The 17,665-nt window shown below is 42.1% G+C and overlaps 1 protein-coding gene across 1 annotated transcript in view; it reads left to right on the forward strand.

Annotated features, from left to right (window-relative positions):
* Window positions 1–340: 340 nt before the first annotated feature.
* The window catches only part of FREM2 (FRAS1 related extracellular matrix 2), a 180,176-nt gene continuing 162,851 nt past the window's right edge, over window positions 341–17,665 (forward strand). The window contains exons 1-2 of the mRNA XM_015120958.3: window positions 341–7,686; window positions 12,874–12,963. Coding sequence (XP_014976444.3) covers window positions 2,511–7,686; window positions 12,874–12,963 — 5,266 coding nt within the window. The 5' untranslated portion in view covers window positions 341–2,510. The remainder of the gene's footprint in view (window positions 7,687–12,873; window positions 12,964–17,665) is intronic.

Consider the following 17,665-nt stretch of genomic DNA (forward strand, 5'->3'; position numbering starts at 1 on the left):
CCCTTGAGGCACACTACCATACTTCAAATGCTGATCTTATCATTGCTTGAAAGTCAAACAGAGCTGGACTTTAAAAGGAAGAAAGGAAAACCCTGGAGCCACTAAGAAGCATCAAGGGTCAAGCTGTTAGTCTGGTTCTGCTCAGAATTTACCCAGGGTCACAATGGCTGGGTAAGGGCCACTTTGCTTCCAGACGACATTTTTCCATACAAACACACCACCAGAATTTGAAATATACTATAAAAACAGCCGTGTTCTGAAATTGGTTTTCTAGTTTAATTGGCATCTTATTTGTTCTAATTTGGAACAGGGAATAGCAGAATTTCCCCCCATGTTTCCGTAATTTGAATTCTGTATGCAATAACAAATAATCATAATAAATTATAAAATAATAAGGACAAAGCAAACAGGAAATTGGTAAAGAGTTATATGGCGGATTTTCTGATGTATTTAAAGTAAAGGCCACATCCCTTCTATGTTCCCGGATGCTCATTTTGTAATAAATTGTGAAACGTATCCATCAATTTCTAAGTAGTAGTTAAAAGCCCCTCCAACAATGCAGAGCACACAGAATAATCTTAATTAATATTTAATTAACTAAATGTTACCTGTTTGCTTGCTTGCACATTTGCTTGGATGAGTGACTCCTTTAAATTGATCTCTTGCTTCTTTTTGAAAGATTTCAGAACTTCCTGTCTTTGACTCCTGGAGACAGACACCACTCAGTAGGTTTCATGGAGAGGAATCTGGCATCTCCCAGCCATACTTACGTACAGAGTTTGTGCTGCAGCCTGGAAAATAGCTGCAACTATGTCAAGCAAGGATCAAAATCCTGATCTGAAGGAGCTCAAGCTGAAAACACAAAGCGTTAAAAGGATAGGCATTTCTTACAGAAATTACTCCCATAGGCACCTTCTAGCTTCAATTTAGACTGAAAAGTAAAAAGGCATTGAGAGTTTCTTATATTTCTCTCTTTTCCAAGTTCAAAATCCCTTGGAGCAGGAAAAGGGCAATTATGACTATTACTCCAATTCTATGCTCCTGTTAGCAATCAGATTTGCATTAGTGGAGAAAAAAATAATACTATCCTAAATAAAACATTCTGACTATGATTGCTGAGGAGCCAATCCGAAAATGGTTAAATTTAAATTATAAGGAGTCTTTTTTGAGGGGGGAGGGGAGTTGATAGAAAACCTGTTAGAAAGGGAATCTACACACTACTGAAACCAAACAAACACAAGGGGGCAGGAAGAGCTCAAGCTCTGACTTCAAAACCTGCTGGCTGAAATGGGAGCTAAACTAGTTTAGTGTGCCCTCCGGATATTTATCAATTTTCGTGGCATGCAAAGAAATGTGATGCTGACAAGTAGGTTTAGTTTGTGCTTGGTCTAATTACTGCGAAGAGAACAGGAACGTCTTTAATGACAGCTACCCTAACAGAGTCGGATTTGGGAAAGCCTGGGGCCACATTCCCTAGAATTTATTCTTTGGTGCAAGACTAGCGATTCTGATCAGACTGCATTTCTCACGCATTCCAAATCCTCTTTTTTCCTTTTACTCTGTGAACCTTGGTTGCAAAGGAGGGGCTTGTTAAAAACTCACCAATCGGAGGACTGTGCCCATTGTAATTTACGAGGAGAAGGCAGCGTGGGGGCGCCCCGAAGGGGGCTGGGCTGGAGTGCAACCTGGTCTAGCTATGGCTTTTAATTCCAGCTGTTCTTTTGCAAATATGCCCCAGAATTTCTTCTCAGACGTTCTGGGTTTCGCTTCAAACTCAAAAAGCATTGCGTCTAACTTTCCCCTGGTTGTGCAAGTTTCCTTGAGAAATGGCCATGCCCTGCGCGGTATTTCACTGAATAGGGCTGAGGAGTGGGGGGTGGCTAAAATGGGTAACCCTTGGTCGCCGGCAGATGAAGTGAATGCAGGAGAGCAGTGTGTTCCGGCTTCTCTGCTGGAGTACCAGATCTATTAATAGCAGCCCAGAGCGAAACGCAAGCAGGGGTGGGCAACTCCGGACCACTTCTCCCCTCACTTCCAAGACAACCTGTTGCGCCTCTATCTCCTCCCCTCCAGGCAGTTTCCCCGCCTTGGCCTCTAAGACCTGATTGGCAGAAATTACTACCCAACCCTCAGCTCCGCGCCTCCTCCCCCGACCAACGATTGGCCTCCTGGGAGGACTGGAGCAAGGGGGTGCGAGGGGAGGGATTTCCCTCAAAGCCCAGGGTCCCGGGACCTGGAAAGTAGAAGTGGAGGGATTCAGTACTCCGCGCGACAGAGTCGCGAGCGGCGGAACTGGACAGGCTAGGAAGACTTAGGCTCCTCGGCTGCGGCTCCAGCCCGGACGGCGCCGCGCAACTTTGCCATCCTTCTGGCCCAGCCCCGGCTACAGGACGACCCCGTAGGCAGCGCGCGGAGTTCCTGGCACTTCCCGGCGGTGTCTCTTGTTGTCTGCCCGGGGACTGACTTCGCATGCTCTCAGGCTGACCTGTCCAAGCCCCAACACCCGGACCATGCACGCAGCCGGGACTCCCGGGTTATCCTCACGCCGGACAGGCAACTCCACCAGCTTACAGCCAGGACCGCCACCGCCGCCCCGGCTGCTGCTGCTGCTGCTGCTGCTTCTCCTGTCACTGGTAAGCCGCGTCCCGGCACAGCCCGCTGCCTTTGGCAGGGCGCTGCTGTCCCCTGGTCTCGCGGGGGCTGCAGGGGTCCCTGCTGAGGAGGCCATAGTGCTGGCGAACCGCGGACTCCGGGTGCCTTTCGGCCGTGAAGTCTGGCTGGATCCCCTGCATGACCTGGTGTTGCAGGTGCAGCCCGGGGACCGCTGCGCGGTTTCGGTACTAGACAACGACGCACTGGCCCAGCGACCGGGCCGCCTGAGTCCCAAGCGCTTCCCGTGCGACTTCGGCCCTGGCGAGGTGCGCTACTCTCACCTGGGCGCGCGCAGCCCGTCTCGGGACCGCGTCCGGCTGCAGCTGCGCTACGACGCGCCCGGAGGGGCGGTAGTGCTACCACTGGTACTGGAGGTGGAGGTGGTCTTCACCCAGCTGGAGGTTGTGACTCGGAATTTGCCTCTGGTAGTGGAAGAACTGCTGGGGACCAGCAATGCCTTGGACGCTCGGAGCCTGGAGTTCGCCTACCAGCCTGAGACAGAGGAGTGCCGCGTAGGCATCCTGTCCGGCTTGGGCGCGCTGCCTCGCTATGGAGAGCTCCTCCACTACCCGCAGGTCCCCGGAGGAGCCAGAGAGGGAGGCGCTCCGGAGCCTCTCCTGATGGACTGCAAAGCTTTCCAGGAACTAGGCGTGCGCTATCGCCACACAGCCGCCAGTCGCTCACCAAACAGGGACTGGATGCCCATGGTGGTGGAGCTTCGTTCACGAGGGGCTCCTGTGGGCAGCCCTGCTTTGAAACGCGAGCACTTCCAGGTTCTGGTGAGGATCCGAGGAGGGGCCGAGAACACGGCACCCAAGCCCAGTTTCGTGGCCATGATGATGATGGAGGTGGATCAGTTTGTACTGACGGCCCTGACCCCAGACATGCTGGCAGCCGAGGATGCTGAGTCTCCCCCTGACCTGTTGATCTTCAACCTTACTTCTCCATTCCAGCCTGGCCAGGGCTACTTGGTGAGCACCGATGATCGCAGCCTGCCCCTTTCCTCCTTCACTCAGAGGGATCTGCGGCTCCTGAAGATTGCCTACCAGCCCCCCTCTGAAGACTCTGACCAGGAGCGTCTCTTTGAACTGGAATTGGAGGTAGTGGATCTAGAAGGAGCAGCTTCAGACCCTTTTGCCTTCATGGTAGTGGTGAAGCCCATGAACACAATGGCTCCGGTGGTCACCCGGAATACTGGTCTTATTCTCTATGAGGGTCAGTCTCGGCCCCTCACAGGCCCTGCAGGCAGTGGTCCCCAAAACTTGGTCATCAGCGATGAGGATGACCTAGAAGCAGTGCGGCTAGAGGTGGTGGCTGGGCTCCGGCATGGTCACCTTGTCCTTCTGGGTGCTCCCAGTGGCAGCTCTGCTCCCAAGAGCTTTACAGTGGCTGAGCTGGCAGCTGGCCAGGTGGTCTACCAGCATGATGACAAAGACGGCTCACTTAGCGACAACCTGGTGCTTCGCATGGTGGATGGAGGAGGCAGGCACCAGGTACAGTTTCTGTTCCCCATCACCTTAGTGCCTGTGGATGACCAGCCACCTGTTCTCAATGCCAACACAGGGCTGACACTGGCAGAGGGTGAAACAGTGCCCATCCTGCCCCTTTCCCTGAGTGCAACTGACATGGATTCAGATGATTCTCTGCTGCTTTTTGTGCTGGAGCCACCCTTCTTAACTACGGGACATCTGCTTCTCCGCCAAGCTCACCCTCCCCATGAGAAGCAGGAGCTTCTCAGGGGCCTTTGGAGGAAGGAGGGAGCATTTTATGAGCGAACAGTGACAGAGTGGCAGCAGCAGGACATAACAGAGGGCAGGCTGTTCTATAGACACTCCGGGCCCCATAGTACTGGGCCAGTCACAGACCAGTTCACATTTAGAGTCCAGGATAACCATGACCCTCCTAATCAGTCCGGGCTACAGCGGTTTGTGATACGTATCCATCCTGTAGATCGCCTGCCTCCAGAGCTGGGCAGTGGCTGTCCCCTTCGTATGGTGGTACAGGAATCCCAGCTCACACCACTGAGGAAGAAGTGGCTGCGCTACACTGACCTAGACACAGATGACCGAGAACTGCGTTACACAGTGACTCAGCCCCCCACAGACACAGATGAAAACCACTCACCAGCCCCACTGGGTACCTTGGTCCTGACTGACAACCCCTCAGTCGTGGTGACCCATTTTACCCAAGCCCAGATCAATCATCATAAAATTGCTTACAGACCCCCAGGTCAAGAATTAGGTGTGGCTACTCGAGTGGCCCAGTTCCAGTTCCAGGTGGAAGACCGAGCTGGGAATGTGGCTCCAGGCACCTTTACTCTTTACTTGCAGCCCGTGGACAACCAGCCACCTGAGATCCTCAACACCGGCTTCACTATTCAGGAGAAGGGTCACCACATCCTGAGTGAGACAGAGTTGCACGTGAATGATGTAGACACTGACGTTGCCCATATCTCTTTCACCCTCACGCAGGCACCCAAACACGGCCACATGAGAGTGTCTGGACAGATCCTGCATGTAGGAGGTCTCTTCCACTTGGAGGACATAAAACAGGGCCGAGTTTCCTATGCCCATAATGGGGACAAGTCCCTGACTGATAGCTGCTCCTTGGAAGTCAGCGACAGACATCATGTGGTGCCCATCACTCTCAGAGTGAATGTCCGGCCAGTGGACGATGAAGTGCCCGTACTGAGTCATCCTACTGGCACTCTGGAGTCCTATCTAGATGTCTTAGAAAATGGGGCTACTGAAGTCACCGCCAATGTTATTAAGGGGACCAATGAGGAAAGTGATGACTTGATGTTGACTTTCCTCTTGGAAGATCCACCTTTGTATGGGGAAATCTTGGTCAATGGCATTCCAGCAGAGCAGTTTACTCAAAGGGACATCTTGGAGGGCTCTGTTGTATATACCCACACCAGTGGAGAGATAGGCCTATTGCCTAAAGCGGATTCTTTTAACCTGAGTCTGTCAGATATGTCTCAAGAATGGAGAATTGGTGGCAATACTATCCAAGGAGTTACTATGTGGGTGACCATCCTGCCTGTTGATAGCCAGGCCCCGGAAATCTCTGTAGGTGAACAGTTGATAGTAATGGAAGGTGATAAAAGTGTTATAACGTCAATGCATATAAGTGCTGAAGATATAGATTCCCTGAATGATGACATCTTGTGTACTATAGTTATTCAACCTACTTCAGGTTATGTTGAAAACATTTCTCCAGCACCAGGCTCTGAGAAGTCAAGAGCAGGGATTGCCATAAGTGCTTTCAATTTGAAAGATCTCAGGCAGGGCCACATAAACTATGTCCAGAGTGTCCATAAGGGGGTGGAACCTGTGGAGGACCGATTTATCTTTCGTTGTTCTGATGGCATTAACTTTTCAGAGAGACAGTTCTTCCCCATTGTAATCATTCCCACCAATGACGAACAGCCAGAGATGTTTATGAGAGAATTTATGGTGATGGAAGGCATGAGTCTGGTAATTGATACACCCATTCTCAATGCTGCTGATGCTGATGTTCCCCTGGATGATTTAACTTTCACTATTACCCAATTCCCCACTCATGGTCACATCATGAATCAGCTAATTAATGGCACGGTTTTGGTCGAAAGCTTCACCTTGGACCAGATCATAGAGAGTTCCAGCATTATTTACGAGCATGATGACTCTGAGACCCAGGAAGACAGTTTTATGATTAAACTAACAGATGGGAAGCACTCTGTGGAAAAGATGGTCCTCATTATAGTTATCCCTGTTGATGATGAGACGCCCAGAATGACTATCAATAATGGACTAGAAATAGAAATTGGGGATACCAAGATTATCAACAACAAAATATTAATGGCAACAGATTTAGATTCAGAAGACAAATCTTTGGTTTATATTATTCGTTATGGGCCACGACATGGCTTATTACAGAGACGAAAACCTACTGGTGCCTTTGAAAATATCACACTGGGCATGAATTTTACCCAGGATGAAGTAGACAGAAATTTAATTCAGTATGTCCATTTGGGGCGAGAGGGCATTCGGGACCTAATTAAATTTGACGTGACTGATGGAATAAATCCCCTCATAGATCGTTACTTTTATGTGTCCATAGGGAGCATTGACATTGTCTTCCCTGATGTGATAAGTAAGGGAGTGTCCTTGAAAGAAGGTGGCAAGGTCACTCTCACAACAGACCTACTAAGCACTAGTGACTTGAACAGTCCTGATGAAAACTTGGTTTTTACCATCACCAGGGCCCCCATGCGAGGTCACCTGGAGTGCACAGATCAGCCTGGAGTGTCCATCACATCTTTCACTCAGCTGCAACTGGCTGGAAACAAAATCTACTACATCCACACAGCTGATGATGAAGTGAAAATGGACAGTTTCGAGTTTCAAGTCACCGATGGACGTAACCCTGTCTTTCGGACATTCCGTATCTCCATTAGCGATGTGGATAATAAAAAGCCAGTGGTCACCATCCACAACCTGGTCGTCAGTGAAAGTGAAAACAAGCTGATTACTCCTTTTGAGCTCACTGTCGAAGACAGAGATACTCCTGACAAACTCCTGAAATTCACTATCACCCAGGTGCCTATTCATGGCCATCTCCTATTCAACAATACCAGACCTGTCATGGTTTTTACCAAGCAAGACTTGAATGAAAACTTAATCAGCTACAAACATGATGGCACCGAGTCAAGTGAAGATAGCTTCTCCTTCACAGTGACTGATGGCACACATACAGACTTCTTTGTTTTTCCCGATACAGTATTTGAAACAAGGAGACCCCAGGTGATGAAGATCCAGGTCTTGGCTGTTGACAACAGTGTCCCCCAAATCGCAGTGAATAAGGGGGCCTCTACACTTCGCACTCTAGCCACTGGCCACTTGGGGTTCATGATCACAAGCAAAATATTGAAAGTGGAGGACAGAGACAGCCTACACATTTCTCTTAGGTTTATTGTGACAGAGGCCCCTCAACATGGATATCTCCTCAACCTGGACAAAGGCAACCACAGCATTGCACAGTTCACACAAGGTATGTTTCATGTTTCTTTTCTTGGTTATCAAAGGACATTCCAGGTCTTGCTTCCTGAGAATATGGCTTCCCTGAAAGTCTCACAAACAGAGCATCAAATTAGAGTCCAAGAGAAGGGAAGGAAACAAAGGGGATGGGGAGAATACAGGGACTCACTTCCCTGGGAGGAGGGCTCCCTTCTTGTCCTACCTCCCATCGCAGTGACCTTCATTAGAGGGAGTACTGATGTATTTTGAAAGTGGCAAGAATATGCTGCTGAAGCAGGGGGCGAACTTTGGTGAATTAAAATTGAAGCAGGCTTTCCAATTCTGTTCCATTTGCCATATCTATCCTCTGAGCATCCTCTGTGTTGTATCCTGCAGGTGGTTCATGAAGCATTTTGGTACCTTAATGAAGGATGTGCATTCTAAATACTGTTTATTCACAGTGCTGTCATTATCAATTACTATTCCAAAGAAGCCTTCAAACTTAGGTTACTTTGATTAAATTTTAAGGGCATTGCTCTGACACAGTTTTGGTTGTTAGGAACTTTGTAACTAAAAGATTTGTTTACATTTATTTACTTTTTCGATTTTTAAAATTTTTAATAATATTTCATGACTCAGGCAAATACTCATCCAGAGACATAAGTGATAAACACCTATCTAGAGTTATAACAGTGACATATATGTACAGGGCATGCTACTAGGCTATACATGGAAAAGGAAAGTATACTTAAAGATGTATAAAATAACAATATATTCATCACCAAAATATACATCTAATTCATTATTGGGAACATGAAGATATGTAAACAAGATTAACAGTAGAAGGGGGAAATTATTTCATCATTGTGAACCTCCTCTCCGACCCGTTACAAACACAGTAACAAAAAACAGTTGCCTCCGGCACCTGTGGTCTTTAGGCAACAGGGTGTTTCTAATCTGAATTTCCTTTGTGGGTGGACACAATCTGGGGCAGAAAGGACAAGTGTCCTATGCATTTAATGGGGGAAGGGAGAAGCCCATTCACTATACTGGCTTGGGAGTCAGGACTCTGTTCTGTAGAACGTGCAACTTTCATTACAGCTGGATTTGGGTTGCTTTCATGAAAATCTCACAATGTCAGAATGGATACTAGATCTTTCCTATGTGGGATCCATGGGTAGAGATGGAGCTTAACCCCAGGGCATCCCAATGGGGGTGTTCTTTTCCTGCAACTGTGTTGTACTCATAGATAACAAATGCTTTAATAAACATGGATGTAGCAAAATGCAGTGTTAAAGTGAACTGCTTCTCTCTTTTAGGTGCTGGCAAATAGCTCCACACTCCAACCTCCTGATTCTTGGCTAAAAGCCTGAATGTATCCCAGGGCCTGCAGGGACAGGAAAACCTCAAAGTGCCAAGTGTCATGCCAGACCAGTAGGAAACTTTTATGTGAAGGCTTTCTGAGGCTAGCGATGCCATGCCGTCTTACACTGGTTTATTTTCATGGAAAGGGAAGAGAATGAAAGGAATATATTAGATAATAGAAAATGGTTCTTCAAATTACTCCTCTGACCTGAAAAAGAAATCTGATTTAGAGATTTTTTAAAAGAACTATTTTGATGGAGACAGGCAAATGAATTAATTTAAATTCTGTGGACTCAGTCCAACAGCTCACAATATTAGAATATTATTTCTGAAATTTTGAACTCTAAAAATTATGCTATTTCATTATAGGCAGTTGTTCTGTCTCTTACTGACTTTGAGTCACCATGATTAATTTTTATCATCTTTGTAAATGTAGAGAAGTTATGCTTATTATGTGATGTGACTTTTTAAGAATTTTTAAGGAAAATTAGCACATTCCAATACAAACCAAAATATTGACTAGGGAAGCTGTTGGTATTTAATCACACAGCACTCATTCGAACAAGTCAAGGCTAGAGTTTGATTCATAGCTGTTATTTATGGAGATTAGATAAGTGATTTAAAAAATGGAGAAAGCGCCATCAGAAAGCTACCATGGCTCTTCTTCCAGTAGGACAAATGAAAGCAGTGCTTAGAGTGAAGACTATGCAGTCCTTTTATTTGTTTTTGTTTTTACTTTATCATGAAGGGATAAGGTAAACCTATATTTTGATGGATTTTCAATGCATTGAATTAGGTCAATTTAGCACAGGTGGCCAGAGAAGGTTATCCCTAAATTGAATGACTAAATGGTTCCCAGAAGAAAAAAATTAATTCCTTTCTAAAAGTTATCAAATTGATGAAAAGTTAACAACGTATGATGAGGTAAATTATGGATATCATTTATTTATTTCAAACTTCACCTCTTTCCCAAGTTGCCCCTGTTTCCCCCAATCCAGATCTAAATTGCGTGTCTCAAGTACCTCGATTTTTCTTCCTTACAATGAGTATATAGTGATATATTCTGTGGGATAATTTATAAATCAGTTTCAGGAAAGCGGAAATGTCTTCAAAGAGTTTGAACCAGATGTGGTTGCCTGACATGTTAATGAACTTAGATTTAAAAACAAACAAACAAAAAACTCACGGAATAGTTTTGTAGATAAACTGAAATAAATTTAATGTATATTTAGCAACTAGAAGAAAACCTAGATAATTCGTAGATATTTGCTTCAAAAAGATTACATTTTGGCTATCAGATTATCTGTCTACTACTTTTGTGTCTTAAGAAAGCTAGGCATTATATACATTTATGGTATGTTTATGTTATTTGTAGAGGTGCTTTTGGAATACCAATATGCTAATGAAAGTCTTTACTTACTTTTTTTAGAGGCTCCTTTTTGAACCATGAATTATTAATTAGTTATATGAAAAATATAAAAGGTTTTAGTATGTTCCAACTAATCAATAACACATGCCCTGCTTGGAGGGAAATTTGGGTACCAGAGTGCCATATAGTTGCATTTATGTTCTCTTTATCTGAAAAAATTTTTAAAAAGTTCTTAAAATTCTGTTTCAAAGTGAGGATTTATTTCTTTGAAACTATTCCTTAACGATTCAAATTTTGCTTAAGAAAACATTGATACAGATGCTGGGCATGCTAAACAGAGCCTTTTCTCCTGGTAGAGCCTTTAGATTTTCTTATGCAATTTGAAGGGGTGGGAACATTGGAAGAGGGTCTTCCCCACATGGCCAGAGGTCGTGGTTCTTGTGGTAAAAATGTGTTGTCGGCAGAGTTTACTGCTTTTTTTTTTTTTTACTGATAAAGTGAAGGTTATAAAATTAAGAATTATAGGAGTAAATAGGCAAAGAGTTGTGCAGAGGCTTCAGTCCTTACCCTGGCAGAAACATCATACATACAAAGGTAGAGATACAAGTGTGATCTACCACTCAGCCCTTTCATTTTAAATTGAGAAACATTTGCGCCTTTGCTACTGTAATATCCTAAGCAAAGAACTGTGGGAAGTTAAGATAGGAAAAAAAAAATCCCAGAGGTTTTTAGTCTACTGGAAAAGATAACCATACAGAAAGATAAAAGTGAAGCTAGGCAGAAAGTGTGGAAAGTTACAGTAGAGTTAGAAAGGTGGGACCCGGCTCGGTGGCTCACACCTATAGTCCTAGCACTTTGGGAGGCCGATGTGAGAGGATTGCTTGAGGCCAGCCTGGACAACATAGTGAGCTCCCATCTCTATATTAACTATTTTGTTTTAAAAGAGAAATGAAGTGCTAAGGGAAATCAAACGTCTTAGGCATGTTTTACCTCCAAATACCTCTATTAGCAGGAAGGTACCATTAACTATAAAATCAGATTTTCCCTTCTGCAAGTATTCCTAATAATGACTTACCTTTCAAAACTTTATGAGCCAGGGTAGAGCACACATTTTACATCTGTAAAGTGGAGCTATAGAAATTTGTGGCGTTAATCTCAAGTAATGCCTTGCCTTACTTGAGATTAACATTTCGTAAAGCCATTGTCTTCTATATAAGCCTTTGAATTCCATAGCATGAACTTACTAGAGCTTTTAGGAGATGGAAAACCATAGAACGCACACTAGACAGATAAATATTACCTATCATTGTCATAGCTATTTTTAGCCATGATCTTGACTTTATGTAGTCTTAGAAAAGTCCAGATCAATTAATGATCTATTACAAGTATCACAGAACAAAATGATATTTTTTTATTATGTTGTATGTGTGGCATCATTAAGGAAAGGAACTGGTGAGATGGATGAATAAGTTTAAAAATTGTGTCTTCGTAATGAAAACAAACGTATGCACGTGAATTTGATAGAGTAGGAAGTAACATAAGGAACATTTCTGAGGTGATATAACTTTCTGCTATGAATAAAGGTTTCCACTTTTTTTTTTTTTTTTTTTTTTTTTGAGACAGGGTCTCACTCTCTTGCCCAGATTACAGTGCAGTGGTGCAATCTCAGCTCACTGCAACCTCCGCCTCCCAGGCTCAAGCGATTCTCCTGCCTCAGCCTCATGAGTAGCTGGGATTACAGACATGCACCACTACTGCCCGGCTAATTTTTAATAGAGACAGGGTTTCACCATGTTGGCCAGGCTGGTCTCGAACCCTGACCTCATATGATCCACCCGCCTCAGCATCCCAAAGTGCTGGGATTACAGGCATGAGCCACCGTGTCCAGCCTGTTTCCACTTTTATTAGATGTTTTTTGTTCTCAACGGGGAGTCATCAGTTATTTCAATGTGTGTGATGTTTTGAAAATATCATCCTATTTTTTTCTCTCAAACTTTGGAGAGCTAAAAAATAGCCTGCTACAGCACAAAAAGTGAGAAAAGTTAGCCAGAGTCAGGGAGCAAAGCTCTGTCCTCTGCGGGCCAGTTCCCTACAGGGAGGCAAAGGATGTGATTTCAAGAGTGCCAGGAAATCTGCCATGCCTCAAAATATCTTGCTTTCCACCTGTCATGGTGCCTGACATTCCATATTTAGATAGTCATTCCTTTGGTGCATGAACATGCAAATACCACTGGGAGGGGCAACACCTTGCTATTATTGTAAACTAACTCTTCCACTCTATTTATCTGTGTAAGGGATCAGGTTTCCATGAGACAGCTGAAATCTAGGGGCTTAGAGATCTGAGAAATGAAACAGCACTGTTTCTCTTAGGAGGAAAAAGGAATTTAAACATGTTTATAGGAAAACTAATAGTCAATACAATTTACCATAATGAATCATCAATTTTACTCTGGTAATTAATCATCTTGTTTTTTGGTTATTTTCTAGCTGACATTGATGACATGAAAATATGCTATGTCTTAAGAGAAGGGGCTAATGCCACAAGTGATATGTTCTATTTTGCAGTTGAAGATGGTGGTAAGTATTCCCCTCTCCTGGGAGTGACAGCAAGGAGAGAGACTTTTCTTGGTTGCTCTTTGATGACATTATTACAAGAAGTCTTTATCAAGGAGCATTTCATGATCACCTAAATTTAACCTGGTATTTGCTGTAGACAATTTTACAGTCTCACTATGACACAACCCTACTATGTGATGGCTATAGATAGAAGTTCTAGTTATATTACTTTTGTCTTACTATTTGTAAAGCACTGAAGAAAGAAATCTGTATAAATAGGATCTCCACGTCTAGTTGTTTAGGTTACACCCTGCATGAGTTTGCCTACTTGAGTCAGTAAGAGGATGTTGGAATTCAGCTGTGGTTCCACTCATAGCCATATGCTCACCCAGGTATAGCTGCCCAAAGGAGCTGTTTTTTCCTAATTTGCTCATGGGTTCTGTGTGGGCTAATACTGATGAATAACGTGTTGCATTCACCAAGAAATCAGTAGTAAATTAATGTCTGTTTTATCTCACCAATCTCAGGACTTATAATGATTTTCTTAGTTTGAGGGATTTTGTGACCTAGTCCAGCCAAAAATTTTTCTTGGTTAAGTGCAAAAAATACTTCAGAGTATAGGATATGACTTTTGAGCTAAGTCTCTTGGGCGATATTATTCTCATTACTCCCCCAGAACTGCCTGCCACTTATACTTCATTCAGCTTTGGATCTCTTGTCTTCCTAACCCTGTGGATGAGTAGAAAAACTGGTCACTTTCAAATTGCTAATAAAGATGTTTTTGTTCTTGCATGTTTTCTTGGGAAGCAAAATAACCTCCCCAAGTACATGTGTTGTGTGAACAGGACACCAGAACTGAGGGGATATGTGAGAGAGAAGAAAGAGGGAGGAGAAAAATAATTCATACTCTGTTATGTTTCCCTATGATGCTTTTTAAAAATGGCACACTATTATGTCGTCTATCTCAAAATGACTGCATCCTTACTCTCCATGTTTTTTGAAGCATTACATATGATTTGTTTCAAATATCACTGGACACAACATGATCACAGTTCTGAAAAATGTCAACTGTTGAGTGTGTGCCAGAGAGGCAAAAAAAATGTGTTAAGTTGGGTTCAAATGTTTGATTCCTACTATAAATTAGAGAGTCAATCATGTGAGTGCCTTCATTTTTTTGAGTAACCAAATCATAGTTTAGTATTCTATATGTTGATGAAAGGGATCCTAGCATAAAACAAAGTTCTGAAAAAAAAAACTTCTTGAACCTTGCTGCTCAAATGGGAAATTCTATTGTAACTAACTGTTGAGACCTTGAAATAATCCAAATCTGTGTAACTTATATCAAAATTTAAGGATGAAATTATTGGTTTAAAACACCAATTTTAAATTATTGGTTTAAAACACCAAGTTTATCTCTTAAGATGACAATAAACCTCAGTAGCGAAAGTGTGACTTTCTGTAAAATTACCAAAAAAAGTTTCAAATTCAATGGCTGTGATTACACTAAAATATCCTGTACTTTTTAGTAAAATATTTTGCTTTTTTTTGCTCATACACAAACACACACACACATTATTTTACCTTAGCTGGGTGGAATGGTAGCCTTTACTTTAAAATTTTGGTCTCTATTCCAATTTTGGAAAACATTCTATAGTATCATATTTCAAAATATTAAATGCAAAATATTAAGTGAAGAATGCCTAGCTGAAGAGGCTGGGTTTATGTTTGAATTTGCTGAAAATGTGGCAAGGCCTCTAAAGATTGTCTTTATGGAAGTAGGAACGTATCATTTTAGGAGTCTTTTTAGAGAGACAGTTTCACGTGAGAGATAAAAATTTCAGATTTTCTTTCTTACACTCTTCCTCTTTACTGGCATAACATTACCTATGGAGCTCAGGCAGATTTTGGCAAGCTGTTGAATAGAATTTACTTTAATTCCCCTGATATAAGAAAACTGTCCTTTGACAGAATAAACACAGAGACCTGCAAGATTAAAAAGTCACATTCATATCTCTAAATTGTTTTAATCTGATTCTTAAATGTTTTTTAGGATTTTTGCATTGCCTTATAAATGTTCTAATGCTTGAATAGAAGTGCAATACTGTTTAAACCTAATTAGCTGTAGTGATTTATTGTCGTCTACTCTATACAGTGATAGTAGGCATATCTATAAGTCATCCCGATAAAATATGAAAATTGTGAGTATTTCACCCCTGGGAAGCAAGTCAGGGCACAATGGCATAAAATTGAGAACTCTGTATGTCCAGCTTGCTTTCCAATCTGATAAAGGCATCTTCTTCAAATCAACGTGATTGGTTTTATAACAGTAACTATCTAAGGAAATTAGTGGGGCAACCATAATCCTTGAATAACCTTAAAAATAAAACATAATTCAATGTAAGGGATTTAGAGTAGGAGAAGAGATTGAGAAGAACAGAAGGCTAAGACCTCCTGTTTCAGATTTAATTGTGTTACCATGGGAATCTGGCTTGCCACAGGATTCTTCCGTTACGATGTAGTAATGGATTAGTTACTACCCATTACTAAAAGGACTATGCTTGGGAAAGAGTTACTACCTTTGAAGTTTTGGAGTGCTTTGGGACTTTTACCAAATGAAAGAAGAGAGCACTATCTGAGCAATAGATAACATCAGGGTCTTTACCTCAGGGGAAGTCTACTGTATTTGGAGTTAATACATGTTGGTTGATATAGCACATGTCCACACACATACACAGATCCTTGTATCTTAGGGTTCTTTCAATTAGATTTTAAACCTTCTATGTTATTTATTGTTACTTATGCGATTTTGCCTTCGTAACATCTCTGTGAGCAACAAAAAAACACTTAGTATGATTTCTATTTGGCAGATGAGGAAACTGAGTCAGCAAGATAAGTAACTGTCCTCCTTCAAGCTACACAGCTCGGCAACTAGAGGCTGCTTTCAATCTCAAATTCTTTCCTCAAACAATAATAAGCGATAACTTCCACATTTATTCAGGATAGGGATAAGAGGGGGGGACTCTTGAACTTTGTCTAGAAACTTGACCAACTTTCTAGGAATGTTTAATAGATGTGAGTGAAGTCTGAGTGGGATCTGCTTTTGGGATAGACAAAGAGCATTGTGTTTTCTAAAGTGTGCATTTTTATTTTAAAATGCTTTAAAAGTTGTAGAGCCCTAAACTTTGTAGTACTCTTTCTTGGTATCATAGTATAATTCTCTTTTTAAAAACCTTTGTTTTAGGTTCAGAGGTACATGTGGAGGTTTGTTATATACATAAAGTCACGTCAAGCGGGGGTTGTTGTGCGGGTTATTTTGTGACCCAGGTACTAAGTCTAGTACCCAATAGTTATTTTCATAGTGTAATTCTTAAAATGATTATTTTATGATGCAGTATGTTTATTGGAATACTAGTAAAGAGCATGAAAATGTGATATCAGAATAAGGCACTCACCCAGGTGTTCTGGGCCAGTCACCATAAGTGAATGCATCGTTACAAAGTATAAGGTCAAACTCTGAAGTTCAAGAATATATTCCCGCTATCTGTGGCTTCATCTAATGCGCTGGTGTATATATGTGTAGCACCTGCCTATGGATTTAGCTAACTGTCTTCCATTTCTTTCGGTTTTCACGCTTTATATCCTCATGAAGGTAACTTATAATAATACAGACCTGGGAAATCCATTTTCCTTTGTTGATTACCTCTTTGAATTCTAATTCCAGATCTAGTACTCTGGAATTTTGTTGGGGGGAAATAAAACATTTATTCTTTTATCCTTTTTGTAGTCAAACATTTTTATCTGATTCTTTCTCGGTGTTCAACTCTCTGTAACTTTTCTATAAAGTATTCTAGCATGAAAGTGCTTTGTCAGGCCCTTCTAGCACCTTATTGTGATGTGAAAGCTAGTCTCCCATAACTATTCCAGGCACGCCCCACCCTCAACCCTAATGATTGTTAATCACTCTTCAACACTAGGCTCAAATATCATTTCCTCTCCAAAGTTGCTCCCAACATCACAGTGACAAAATTAGCCTCACTCTTTTTTATGCTTTTATCCCCAACTTTATTTACAGTAAAAATTCGTATTATGATTATTTGCTAATGTGAAAACCTCCACTAGTAAGGAAGAAATTCCTTCATATCAAAAAAGGTATCATTAATCTTTGTACCTCAGTGCCAAGGTTGAGCACAAGGTGTAAATACTTACCAAATATTAAAATAAATGAATGGATAAACAGGAGAAAAACAATTGCTCTCTTTTGATATAAAGATCAATTAAATAGTATTATAAGAAAAACTCCTATAAACAATTCCCGGTAGACCCTTTGCATTCCTTTAGAACGTTGTCCTATCCTAGCATTAATTTAAATCCCTACGGCACCAGGAAAGTTTTTTAGTGAAGCTTTCACATTTTTAAATGCATGAAATTAACTAAATCAACTGCTGTGAAAATTCCTTTGAAATCTTCAGTGAAATGTACTTAAGATTGAAGTATTAACCACCAGTTCAGAGCTTGTATTATTCTTAAAGAAGCCTTTTCAGAAAAAAAAAAAAACTTGTCAGTTTATGATTAAATAATTATACAATTTAAAATCTAAAAGGAAATAGGATTTCCTATAAGTCACTAAAATTTTCAAGCCAGCAGCACCACTACTGTATTTTCAGTTACCCCAGTATTTTCTTGTGTGGTATGAGATAACATTAGGACAGATGGAGAAGCAGAA

This window comes from Macaca mulatta, chromosome 17 (genome assembly GCF_049350105.2).
Source record: "Macaca mulatta isolate MMU2019108-1 chromosome 17, T2T-MMU8v2.0, whole genome shotgun sequence".
NCBI classification, from domain to species: domain Eukaryota; kingdom Metazoa; phylum Chordata; class Mammalia; order Primates; family Cercopithecidae; genus Macaca; species Macaca mulatta.